Here is a 12,601-nt window from a genome sequence, read left to right on the forward strand (position 1 = left end):
AAAATAAATCTTTGATCGGTAAAATCATTAAATCGAGACAAAATTGAGCTGCTTATCGAAACTTTTTTAGCATTTGGTTAATACTAGCAAACGGAATGATTAAGTATAACATAAAATGTCTGCAACTCCTCACATTGGTTAAACAGTTTACATATAATCTCACTAGTTTATTTAGATTTTGTATTTAAAACAGTTTTTGTCTTCAGCATGATGAATGTTCGGTTTAGAACTGAGACTAAGTGAAATATAGAATGGACTACACGATTATGTTGGAAACATATTCACAGTTGTGTTTAAGTTCTTCCCTTTAAATTTTTCCCTCCATTCTCTCTCTCTCTCTTTTTTTTTTAGCCCAACAGATCGAACAGTTAAACTCCACCTTCGCCAGCTCCCAGCAGTTTCACCAGACTTCCAAAGACTTCCAGACATGGCTGGGTGAGAAGCTCCAGGACCAGTCGAGGCCTCAGCCCATCTCCGCCAAAGTAGAGGTTCTGCAACAAAGTCTGGAGGAGCACAGTAAGCTCCAGCAGGCACTCCGCGACCACGAGGAAGCTTATAATACAATCACTGGAGAAGGAGAGATGCTTCTTCACAACACTGATGGTGCAGAAAAGTTAGCACTACAAGGGCAACTCAATACCCTCTCGTCCAACTGGGAGGAGGTGAAGAAGAGCTCTGCAGAGCAAGCTGAGAAGCTTCAAACTGCTCTGCTGAAGTCTCAAAAGTACCAGGAGCATGCGGAAAAGCTGAGCTCCTGGATTCAGGAGTGTGAGGCCAGCAAGGGTCAAGTCAAACTCAGTGCTGACCCTATTGCGGTGGAGAGCTCCATTTCTCAGGTGAAAGCTCTCCAGAAGGACGTGGACAAGCACAGAGGTTTGGTGGAGCAGCTCAACACGGCTGCAGATAGCCTTCTCGAGGTGGCCAACACAGACACCGACGCCATCAAAGAAGAAAAGTCCAGCATTGGCAAACAAGTGGACAAGATAGTAGAAGGTCTTCAGGGCAAAAGGGACTCCCTGGAGAAGATTTCACGCACCGTTAAGGAGTTTAATGACGCCCTCAAAGAGGCAAAAGGTCATCTCGAGGGTGCCAAGAAGCAGGTGGATGCTTATGAATCACAGGGAGTCCAGGCTTACAGCAACAAGAATTTAGCCAACATGAAGGCTCAGCATAAGAGTTTAGAGGGAGTGCAAAACCAAGTAGAGCACATGAAAGCATTGGCCAAGGACCTTGTAGTCGAAGTCCCAGATGCTGAAGGTGTGACAGATCTCTTACTCGAGGCGGACAGCCTAGAAAAAGACTACAGCAACCTCGACAAGAAGCTAGAGGACACATGCCAGGTGTTGGAGGGTAAACTGCAGGGCATTGGGCAGTTCCAGAGCAGCCTTCGACAGATGTTCACCCATTTCACAGAGCTGGACGATGAGCTGGACGGTATGTCTCCTGTGGACCTTGACTTGTCCACTCTTAAAGAGCAGCAGGACAGCATCCAGAGTTTTATGGCCAAGCTGCGAGAGCTGATGGCAAACACGGCCAACGCTGGAGACAGCTGTAAGAAGATGCTTGAGACCGAGTCTTCGCCTGATCTGTTGGGCCTGAAGAGAGATCTGGATGCTCTGAGTAAGCAGTGCGGCAAACTGTTGGACAGAGCCAAAGGGCGAGAGGGGCAGGTGCAACGCACCCTCACCACTTTGGAGGAGCTGTATGATCAACTCCATCAAATGGAGGACAAACTGAGCAGAGCTGTGGACAAGGAGGCGTCCCAGGAGGCCGTCGGCATGGAGACAGACGTGATCAATCAACAGCTGGAGGCCTTCAAGGTATGTTGACTCATGTTCAAAGCTTCAGTTTGATTTATGTGATTAAAAAGTGGAAAACAGGAGTATTATTGAACATGTTTGGAATCCCAACAGTACAACGGTTTGATGGTAACAAGTTTTCCCACATTATACTCATACATGTTTATGTAGACTCTCTTGATCAATAATAGTAGTATTGCACAAAGTGTTCATTTGTCTTGAAAGACTTCATATCTCTTCAGGATCTGAGTGCTTTTAAGATTGCTTTCAACACTCATAGTGATGTTTTACTCAAGAAATGTCTTGCACTCGCTTAAAGATTGAGGGCGTGTCTGAATATTAGTTATGTGCATACTCTATTTACTTGAAATATATAGCTTGTTTTGGTCAGTATCTCTATGCTACTTTGGTTTCTACATTGTTTTACAGAAAAATCATGCACATAGTGTAAATGCACAGTCTTACTATCAACATGATTAGATACCTATATATCTAGTATATAGAGTAATGTTTCTTTTCTTTCTTTCTTTTTTTTCTAACAAACCTGTGATTGTTGCTGGAATCCAGTTGTCCAATAGCATATGATATTTTCATAAAAAATAATCTAAATCTGGTAATGTTCATTCAAAACACAGAAGTACAAATGACATTTCGACTACTGTCCATTCATAAAAGCTTACGCAGCATCCAGGCAGAAGCAGGCTCTTAACTCAGCACTCCTGCTTCATTTGTCACTATTCTCTGGGGATTGTTGGTTTATTCAGGGCATCTGGCATGAACAAAAGGGCTGGGGTCCATATGCAGTGACGGGGAAAGAGGGAAGGACCGTCGTAGCCAGGTGGCTGCCAGCATGGTGTCGCTTGACTCAATAATGAGGCTGAGCCTGCATCCTGATCTTTTAACATAGATATTGTTGCTTTGAGTCTTCACAGCCTGACATCATATGTGACGTTAAGCCCTCAGTTGTGTTAGTTTGACCTTTTTTAACTTGAAGGCCAACAAATCATACTACCTTGAACCTATTTAGTGCTGCCCTGAGTCTTCATTGATCTAATGGAGACACAAAAGACAGTTTAGCACAATAGTTTGTATTTGTAACCACATAAAAATATGAATGATGGCAGATTTTTTGACATTACAAATTATGTTTTATGAGTAGTACTCCAAACACGTGTTTGAGGTTAACTGAAAATTGCACTTAAAGTACATGTGTGACTATGTGCCCGTCTATATTTCCACTGTGATGGGCAGCCCCTCCTTGACTCTCAAGTGGATAAGTGGCGTATAAGATGGATGGATGAAAATAGTTTTAGAGTGGCTGCGCAACAGCCAGTGAAAATCAGGGAACGTTAAAGTCTGTTAGATAAAAGCAGAACAAATGATGGTTGGATGAAAATTGAAGTATAATGCAGGAGATTTATATAAGCAGCAACAAATGCCACACAGCGTCCTATTCCTCCTAATTGTCAGTTTTCAGTTGTTCTGACTCTCCCTATTGTGTTTACAATTGTGGGTAATTTTAGCGGTATCATTTCGGGGACAAAGCAATAGTCAGGCATTAGTAAGATTTGCAGACAGATGCAGAAATATTTTAAACCTTGTAAATTCCTGTGGAGTTTTCAAAAAGAGGATTAGCCTACATTCAGAGGTGAAACCATGCAATGCTTCTTCATTTACTGTATTGGATAGTATTATCGTAGAACAATGTAAACAGATGTGTATGGGGAAATGACACAGATCTGTCCTTATAATGTAGGTCAAGGGATTTTTTTTTTTTTTCAATTAAGAGGGCGCTTCACTAATGTTGGTAGGCTGCATGCAGACCTCCAGCTGAATTCTGTGGATTAAAATATCAGAATGGCTCGGGTGGAGGTGTCACCCCTACTGAGCTGAGTTGGCTTTAAAGGCCCGATAGAGCAACTATTAAAGAGGTGTTTGATTCATATTGTTGCTAAGCAGCGCTGTGTGCATGTTTCCACCAGGCCATTGTCCCGCCACCACTCTGGGTTCAGAGGGCATATACGGCCTCAGCTGCCGGTGGAAAATCCTCTTTGTGACAATTATGCTCGTGACAAGTATTGTTGCACATGAATACAAACAGTGAGTCAGTAATAGGACCTGATTTTAGCTGCAGTATGAAAATCGTCAACAACTCTATCAAATTTTATTCAACTTTCCATGAATGAGACCATTGTTATTGTAAGGGAGTGAGATTTACTGGCAGCTCCAGAACTAAGGAATAAACAAAGAAAGGCAGCCCTTGGATTTGTCTCGTTCTATGGCTGTTACCATTTTAGGTGAAGTTTTAAAGACGTGCTTGACTTCATACGTTCACTCTTGGTGTTCACGTGAGTTTTGTCATAGCTCAGAAGTCCCGGCGTATGTATAGAAAGAAGTGAAAACGACCGTAAAGGTTTAACTTAGTGATTCAACACCACTGGGGGGGGTTTGTGTGGGCGTCTTTTCTCACAGTTCAGACATTACATCAGTGTGTTTTACAATTCAAAAAGAATTTCCATCTTCTGAATCACGGTGGAGTTCTTTCATTACACTGAAGGTGGTGATAGAAAAGTGTCATTTTGGCCATGAAGCCCTTACTCACTGCAACATTGTCTCGGCACGTTCTCCCTCATGTGAAACGTGAAACTTCTATCGGCCACTTTCTATACAAGTACAGCATTAGTTGTAAGATGATTAAGTCGTGGCCTCATGAAATGCTCTTACTCTGTGTCATACTTAATCTGAGGTATGAAAACAGATTTCAGCTGCCCCTAATGGACAGAGGATCGTTTGAAATTCTTGACTATGATATAAAAAGCTTTTAAGTAGCAGCAGTTGGCCTCACTTTGAAATACTGTCATGATAGCTTGCAATAGAAGGTCAACTGTGCTGTGCTGTTTAGTAATTTCAACATTAAATGTAATACTTTCTTAGTCACTTAGTTAATTTAAACATCCATACTAATAAGGAATCTGTATTTTTAGCGATAAATATTTTCCCTTATTGAGAATAAACTGTGTTTTGTTTATGGTATATTGCAGGGAGTAGACTTAGTAGCCTTCAGGGAATGGTTTTGAATTAAAAGTACAAACAAGATTTATAAAGTGAGTTAGAGTCACAAATGTGATTTAAAGAACAGTGCTCTGAATAATCGGGGATGTACTTACCAAAGTTCAGATGTTTAAACGAAATGAGATGACTATGATTACAGACTTGATGTTAACATTTAGCTTGTGTTTGAATTCATCACTTTCTTACTGTAGTAAATCATTGTTGATAACTATCTGAGCCTCTTCGCATATATCAATATTTATTGTCATGCAACTCATTCAAGGACGTTTGTAATAAGGCTCTGTTTCTATTATTTAGTGTCCTTTAAGTAGCATTCCATTTTATGAATGTCCATGACCTCTTGTTTTCCCTTGTGGAAAATTGACTTAAAAAAAAACCTGAACAATGTTTTGACTTCTGAATCAACAAAGAAATATTCCTCTTAATTCTCTTTACAAGACTGATGATCTTTCCACCAAGGTTTAAATACTTTAAATACTTGTAAGTATAGCTTTAGAAACATAAAAGTAAATGAAACTAAAAGGTTTTAAACAAAAACACATTTTATAATTAATTACATTTGACTTGCTTTTGGACACATTTTTCCATAAAAATTTTACCCAAAAATAATTTCGAGAGGTTGTTTAATCAAGTAATGCTTTGTATTTGGTTTTATTAGCTTGACTTGAATAGCGCCCCCAATGATTATGCAAAAAAAAAAAAAAAACCTTTAGGTATGACACTAATGTGAACAAAAAGGCTTTGAACAAGTAAAAACATTCAGGAAAATCATTTGTATTCATTCATTTTCACTGTTGTGAAAGGTTGAAGGACTCAATAGTGGCACATCCTCTCTCTTGAACAACAGATCTTATTAATCACTGCCAGTCTGCTGTCCTCATCTCCTCTCATGTGTGCAGAGCTGGACAAAGAAGCCAGGGCTATTCAGCTCCGTACCAAGCCACTATGCTACAGACAATCCAAGAAACAAAAATAAATTCCCGTCATTATCTCCTCTATCCTCCTTTCTTCTTTTGCCCCGGCCAGTGGACATAAAAGCCCGTTCGTGCACTTGGCAGAGCGGTGGGTGTTAAATTACCTGGGACCTGTGCCTCCCTCAGCATTCCTCAGTAATTAAGAATGTCTGCAGGGTCCAGAGCAACCATCCACCAGGAGAAAGCAGAGGGCAAAAAGGAAAAATGTGCATCTGTTTTAGGATGTGTGACATCATCAGAGCTGTGTGCTGATCTGCTTTTTTTCTTTTTGGTGTGGTGTGTGTGTGTGTGTGTGTGTGTGTGTGTGTGTGTGTGTGTGTGTGTGTGTGTGTGTGTGTGTGTGTGTGTGTGTGTGTGTGTGTGTGTGTGTGTGTGTGTGTGTGTGTGAATTACAAAAGCTCGTAGGTACTTCTTCCCCTCCCCATTCCCTCAGTCAGCGAAAGGAAAAAAAATAAAAGAGGAAAAGTGAGTGACTGTGTCAGGATGCAGGGGATGGCTTAGAGGTGAAGTCATATGGGCCATGCAGACATAAGGGGGAATTAGAAAGGGAAAAAAGGGTCATATGTCCACCAATCAACATGTGCCGGAGCGGCTCTGAGCACAAATGGAGTTGTGGCAGATGTTGTCTGAATAATGAGGGGGGGCGGGGCATGAAACCCTCTGCCAGGAGGGTGTCTGTCAGTGCGAGGGGAGCGATGAGCGAGGAAGGGCAGCGTTTTTTGTTTATCTAGGAGTACCGGCTCTGCTCGGAGCTGCCCACAGTTTTGAGTAGAGCCTGCTGGATTTGTCTGTGGATGTTTTTACTTCGCACCGAAGATTTTCTTTCAGCTTACAAGGATGCTGCGAGGATTTCAGGGGAAAAGACGCACTTTGAATCAGAGATCTGATTAAGTTTTTTTGGCACGACACATGCTCGAGCCCGGAGGAATACTTTTTGGGATTTCCCTTCCTAATATGGAACATAATGCTGCTGTTCAGTCCTAGCTATTTATACTCGTTGATATATTTGTGTTTCTGACACATTTAGTTTCTTATCTAGATCTCGTCTTGAAATAAATTTTTACAGATGAATGTCCTCGGGCTATTGTAAATTATGTTTTGGAAAGTGAAGTGGAAATGTTCAGTGTTTACTTGTTAAATTCTCATTCAGGAGAGGAGAGATACTCCTTATTAGTACACAGTTGCTTCCCATGTGATTTGTTGACATTGAGCTCGTTTTTGAGTTGCTCAGTGTGCGCTACAACTACTCATACCTCAAAGGATCTCAAAGCATCTTTAGTCTTTTCTTTGTTGTGAGCTGTGACAATTGTGTGAGCATGGGCAAACCGCTGAGCAGACCAGACTGCCTCAGACAAAACCCTTCCTGTATAGGGAAGGGGGAGGAGGAGGACCTGAACATTGACGACTGCTATGTGCCCCAGAGATCCATCTACGACACCGTCCGACTCAATGAGCAGATAGACTCGGGCTCTAAGGGCAGCCTTTCCTCCCGACATTTCACAGGCACCCTTCCTTACTCGCACCGCACACTGGACCTCAGCAGCCTCTGTGGAAATGGAGTTATCTCTGCCTCCAGTTCATTTGAGCTCCGAACAAGAAAACCTGCTTTGCTGGATGAGCGCGCAGTCTTTGATGGACTTAAATTCAATGGGAACATGATCAGGGTGAATGACACGGTGTTGCCAAAGTCACGTCTGCAGGCAGGAGAGAAGAAGGACCATCCCCATCATCGGCGGTCATGGAGGACTTTTGCCCCCACTAATTTGGGCGAGTATGCGAGCCGCAGTGGAACGCTGTGCCTGGGGAGCGTGGAGAGGCCCACGCTGAGCAATGGGAGACGAGGACAGAGCATGACCAGCTCACTGACATCTGAAGAGGATTCGGGACTGTACAGTCCCACAGTGGAGAGGGAGCGACGTGCCCAGAGATCTCATATAAGAACGGGCCCTGGCACAAGGAGCCTGTCGTCTTCAGAGGCAATGCACATGTCCGGGGACCTGAGAACGGGCCGATCGCTCAGCTCTGGGCAGGAGGACTTCCCTTTTTCACCTGTGAGGGACAACAGATCTCTTTATCATAGCAGCAGCTTGGTTCAGGAGAGCAAACAGAAAGAGTCTGCTGTGGTGAATCTCATTGAAAAGGATACCTTGAGCAATGGAGACTATAAATACTCCACTGGGAGGTCCTCTTTAGGTTCTAGGACTCAAAACGACAGCTCTGGATGGCGTTCCAGGACTTTAACAGACTATGATGAGCTATCCACTGCTGAGCTATTGGAGGATGTGTCACCCCAGGATGACTGTGAGTTGGTCAGTGTGGTGGTGACGCAGCCTGAAACGTACGGAAACTCTGTAACCCTACCCATAGACAGCCGCCAGCAAGCAAAGCCATGTCTTGTACAACAAGGAGCATCCAAGTATAACATGGAGGAGCTGGAGGAGTTTCTACAATCACTGGAGGCCTGTTTCCCTAAAAGTTTACACACATTTCAGCATGCAGAGGAGCATGAGATTGAGGCCTTGCTGAATGCCATCGCGACATGTCCTGAAATGGACCCGATGGGTCTTTTCTCCACACAGGTGCTTAAGCTGCCTTCGCATAAAATTATCCCTAGCTACTAGATTGCTATTTTTGTCATTTATCTGTTTACTTGGTGGGTGTATTAGGTATTGCCCAGTAGTTTTATCCAGGAAGATCCGTTGGCCTGATTGTAGACGACTGTGACTACTGGCTCTGTTTTCCTCGAAGCTGATGACTCCTTCGAGAGTTGTTTGTGTCTGCTTGACTTCTAACTTTAACCTCGAGGTGGTGATGTGGCAATCTTGTCCCCAAACAGGGGAGGAAAAAGGAGCAACTTCGCCTTTTACTTTTGGGCCTTTTTCCAAATTCACAGAGAGTCCAACTTGGTTTATTTGGGGAAAGATTAAAAATACCAAAAATTTAAAACTTACTAAGTTGATCATGTTATGATAGATCTTTCCACAACTTTGATTGTTGATTTTGATTTGTTTATTTGTCTTCAGGCTTTCCAGAAAGACGACATCGATCCACTGCAAACTCAACTTCAAGACATCAACTCTCTTGGTAATGGTTTGATCCAGAATGCTGCTAAAGGCACCAGCACCAAGAAACTGGAGGACGACCTGGAAGGTGTGAACTCAAAGTGGAATACACTCAATAAAAAGGTAGACGGCTGATTAATGTTTTCCTAAGTGGCTACGATAGTGTCATGGGATTGTCGGCTCGGGCACTCTTGAAACAGATGACATCTATATTTACCATGTGGTCCGCAGATCGCCGAGCGCTCAGCCCAGCTGCACGAAGCCCTGCTGCATTGTGGAAGGTTTCAGGATGCTCTGGAGTCCCTGCTCAGCTGGTTGACCGACACAGAAGAGCTTGTGGCCAGTCAAAAACCTCCGTCTGCAGAGTTCAAAGTGGTGAAAGCACAGATACAAGAGCAGAAAGTGAGTTCCACACAACACAACCACACACAGGCTAAACCATCATGTCTGTTTTAGTCTGAACGCTTCAAACACTTGACTTCCAATTAATTTTATTGAATTGACATGGATTGTTAATCATGAGTGCGGTACACAAAGCTTGTTGTTTAATGAACGCCTCATTTGTGTCTTTTAGATTTACTGTGTTACAAAATGAAGCGACGTGAAGGAGCTTAATAACTCTCCACTTTTGTTTACCTCTGACAGCTTTTACAGAGGCTGCTGGATGACCGAAGGCCGACCGTGGAGCTGATAAAAAAAGAGGGAGGGAAGGTTGCAGAGCTAGCAGAGTCTGTGGATAAGGAGAAAGTTGCAAAAGAAATTGAGTGTCTGGGACAGAGGTGGGACGCTCTGCTCAAGAAAGCTGAAAACAGGTTGGTATACAGAGCTGTAATGGAAAACACGTTTAAATGAAATACGAGCAGTCATAGATTTGTATTTTTAGGCATCTTTCAACAGTTTCCAGTTGTAATTTGATTTGGAAAAATTTAATTAAGAAGAAATATATGAGTAGTTGTACTTTACTGCTCCTCCCACCTCTGCCATTAACACATTTTCTGATAGCTTGTGCTTCCTTTTTATACACAAATAGAATAAGCACATCTGCATGTTAAATTTAAAGTGGGTCACTTTACTTTGTTTATACTTCATTATTGTGAATATTTTCATGCCTTTGACAGGCACAAACAACTAGAGAGCATCTTAGTGGTCACTCAGCAGTTCCATGAGACTCTGGAGCCTCTGAGCGAGTGGCTCGCAGCCACAGAGAAACACCTTGTCAATGCAGAGCCGATCGGCACAGAGACGACCAGACTGGAGGATCAGATCTCTCAACATAAGGTAATATCCACCCTTCATCGGCATATGTGAGTTTTTTTTTTTCAATGTTCAGCTGAACGCATTTCTGTTTATTTCACATTTTATTATGTCCATGCCTTTTATGATTTTCCATTCCACTTTTTGTTTCATTTCAGTTTTACATTCTTGTTTTTTTGTTTGTGTTTTCTGTTTATGTCATGTTTGTCTCCATCACCCGCTCCCAGGCCTTAGAGGAGGAGATTATGAATCACAGTAAAGACCTGTTTCAGGTGGTCAACTTGGGCCAAATGCTTAAAACTGTGAGCTCAGTGGATGATAAAGAGTTTGTTCAGACCAAACTGGACAACACTCAGGGAAGTTACATAGAGCTCCAGGAGCGATGCAGGAGAAAGGCCGAGATGCTGCATCAAGCTCTGGCAAACGCCCGGCACTTCGGAGAGGATGAAGTGGCCCTCATGAACTGGCTCAGCGAGGTGCACGAGAGGCTGCGTGAAGCGTCTGTGGAGGACTACAAAATAGACGCTCTTGAAAAGCAGCTGGCAGAACAACGGGTATACACTCCTCCTCAGGCCAGACGTCACGTTCAGTCCTTTCATTTAATTCGCATCAGTCACATTTGAGTTTGTTCTCATGATTGGTTTGTTTTCCTGCGTTCACACTGGAGCCTCTCCCGTCTATCGCGATGAGTGTCTGACATTGCACCTTTCTTCGTCAGGCACTACACAGTGATATTGACTTGAGGAAGAAGAATGTTGCCCAAGCTGTTTCTAATGGGTTGGAGCTCCTGAAGCAAACAACAGGCATGTTTTCATTTACTTTCTTTACCAGCAGTACAAACCGACAAGCAATGCTGTTCCTGTAATACATGTATTGAGGTTTTGTGCTATTTTTAAAGATAATTTTAACCACTGATGTCCAATTCGCTAAAATATGTACGGTTCCTAGAATTTTTTTTCTTGAAGTTTGTGGAGTTTTTTTCACAAATTGCATTTGTAAAAATAACTTCTTGTTTTTGTCTCTTATTTGGCAAGTCTTAATAATCTACAGTAATGTTGTATTCCCAGCACCTATTTTAACACAAGGCAAAAGTTTGTTTAATGTTAGGAAGTCGGAAAGGAAGAGTATTCATTATTAATTTTTATACAAGGGCTGATGACTTTTGTCTTCAGCTCGAATTGATATTTGTTTTGGTTTTGGAAGGGAGTGTTCCATCCCACACAATATATTGTTACCATTCAGACCATTGCATTCAAATCTATGTTTTTAATTGGTCAAGAAGAAAACTTCCTCCTAAAAGAAATATTGAGAAAGGTGTGTGTAATTTACAGTTCTAAATGTTGTTACAAGAAGAAAGAGATTGGTATTAACATAGCAATGTTTTTTGTTGTACATTTTGAGAATGAATCCCAGTAATTTTAGACAGTGAATCTGAATGATTGCACCGCAATTAAGAAAAAAAAAAGCTTTTAATTGCATATGGTCAATCATTGAACATCACTTCAGGATTGATATAATAGTTAAATCATCATCTTTTGGGTTAAAACACAGGAAGTTCATCATTGATATAGAAACTGCAGCTTATTGTGAGACAAACCATGAATGAGTTTAGTGTCAATTGTACAATTTCATACTTATTGTGAAAAATTACAGCCCAGTTTATATTAATATCAACTTTCTAGTTAATGGAGTTGAAAAACACTGGTTGGTTTGTATTCACCAGTAACAATCAGTTATCTTCACGCTACATTGAATCCAATGGGAAACACAGTTTAGCCCTGTTTTAGGATGTCAGAATTAAATTTCTTGACCTTGTAGGTCTCACAAATTATCCCAGTGACATTTGTTGTTATGGTATGGCTGCCAAATACCAAATCAAAAAATTCTCAAATTGTTTTTACTTAGATTAGTGGGATACCAGTGTGCTGGCTGGCAGATTTGATAGCTTTTGAGAAGAAACGAGCAAACTCATCTTTTGTTGAGTGGTATCAAAGTACTGTTGAATCTCCTGATAATCGAAGATTAACTTTCAAATTAATTTCCAGTCAGATGATGATAGTGGGTTCTAACTTCAATACTCCCTATCTTACTGGAGAAAGGAATCACTCAATATATTTTATGTTTACAGGTGATGAGGTGGTCGTTATCCAAGGCAAACTGGATGGAATAAAATCAAAGTACGCTGAGATAAACTCCATGAGTGACAATGTTTTGAAGACACTGGAGCGGGTTTTGAGTCTGTCTTCTAAGCTGCAGCACGCTCACGATGGTCTGCACTCCTGGCTGGAGAAAGCAGAAGTGGAGATTAACAGTTTCTCTGATCAGGAGCCAGTGGGCGAACAGTTAATGCAGCCACAGAGCAGACAGAGGGTAAGTCACTATATGTAACTGTTTGAAGAAGCGGCGCTGAAACACATCTGTGCTTATATCACTCTTAAAC

The 12,601-nt window shown here is 41.9% G+C and overlaps 1 protein-coding gene across 2 annotated transcripts in view; it reads left to right on the forward strand.

Annotated features, from left to right (window-relative positions):
• dst (dystonin) overlaps nt 1-12,601 on the forward strand; it is a 107,880-nt gene that overhangs the window by 74,676 nt on the left and 20,603 nt on the right. For both annotated transcript variants that reach the window (XM_080481787.1, XM_080481788.1), the window contains 8 exons: nt 352-1,820; nt 8,869-9,030; nt 9,139-9,309; nt 9,553-9,719; nt 10,026-10,185; nt 10,389-10,715; nt 10,880-10,964; nt 12,290-12,531. In XM_080481787.1, the coding sequence (XP_080337913.1) occupies nt 352-1,820; nt 8,869-9,030; nt 9,139-9,309; nt 9,553-9,719; nt 10,026-10,185; nt 10,389-10,715; nt 10,880-10,964; nt 12,290-12,531 (2,783 nt within the window). The remainder of the gene's footprint in view (nt 1-351; nt 1,821-8,868; nt 9,031-9,138; nt 9,310-9,552; nt 9,720-10,025; nt 10,186-10,388; nt 10,716-10,879; nt 10,965-12,289; nt 12,532-12,601) is intronic.

Source organism: Lipophrys pholis (assembly GCF_963383615.2).
Source record: "Lipophrys pholis genome assembly, chromosome: 15".
In the NCBI taxonomy this organism is placed as follows: Eukaryota; Metazoa; Chordata; class Actinopteri; order Blenniiformes; family Blenniidae; genus Lipophrys; species Lipophrys pholis.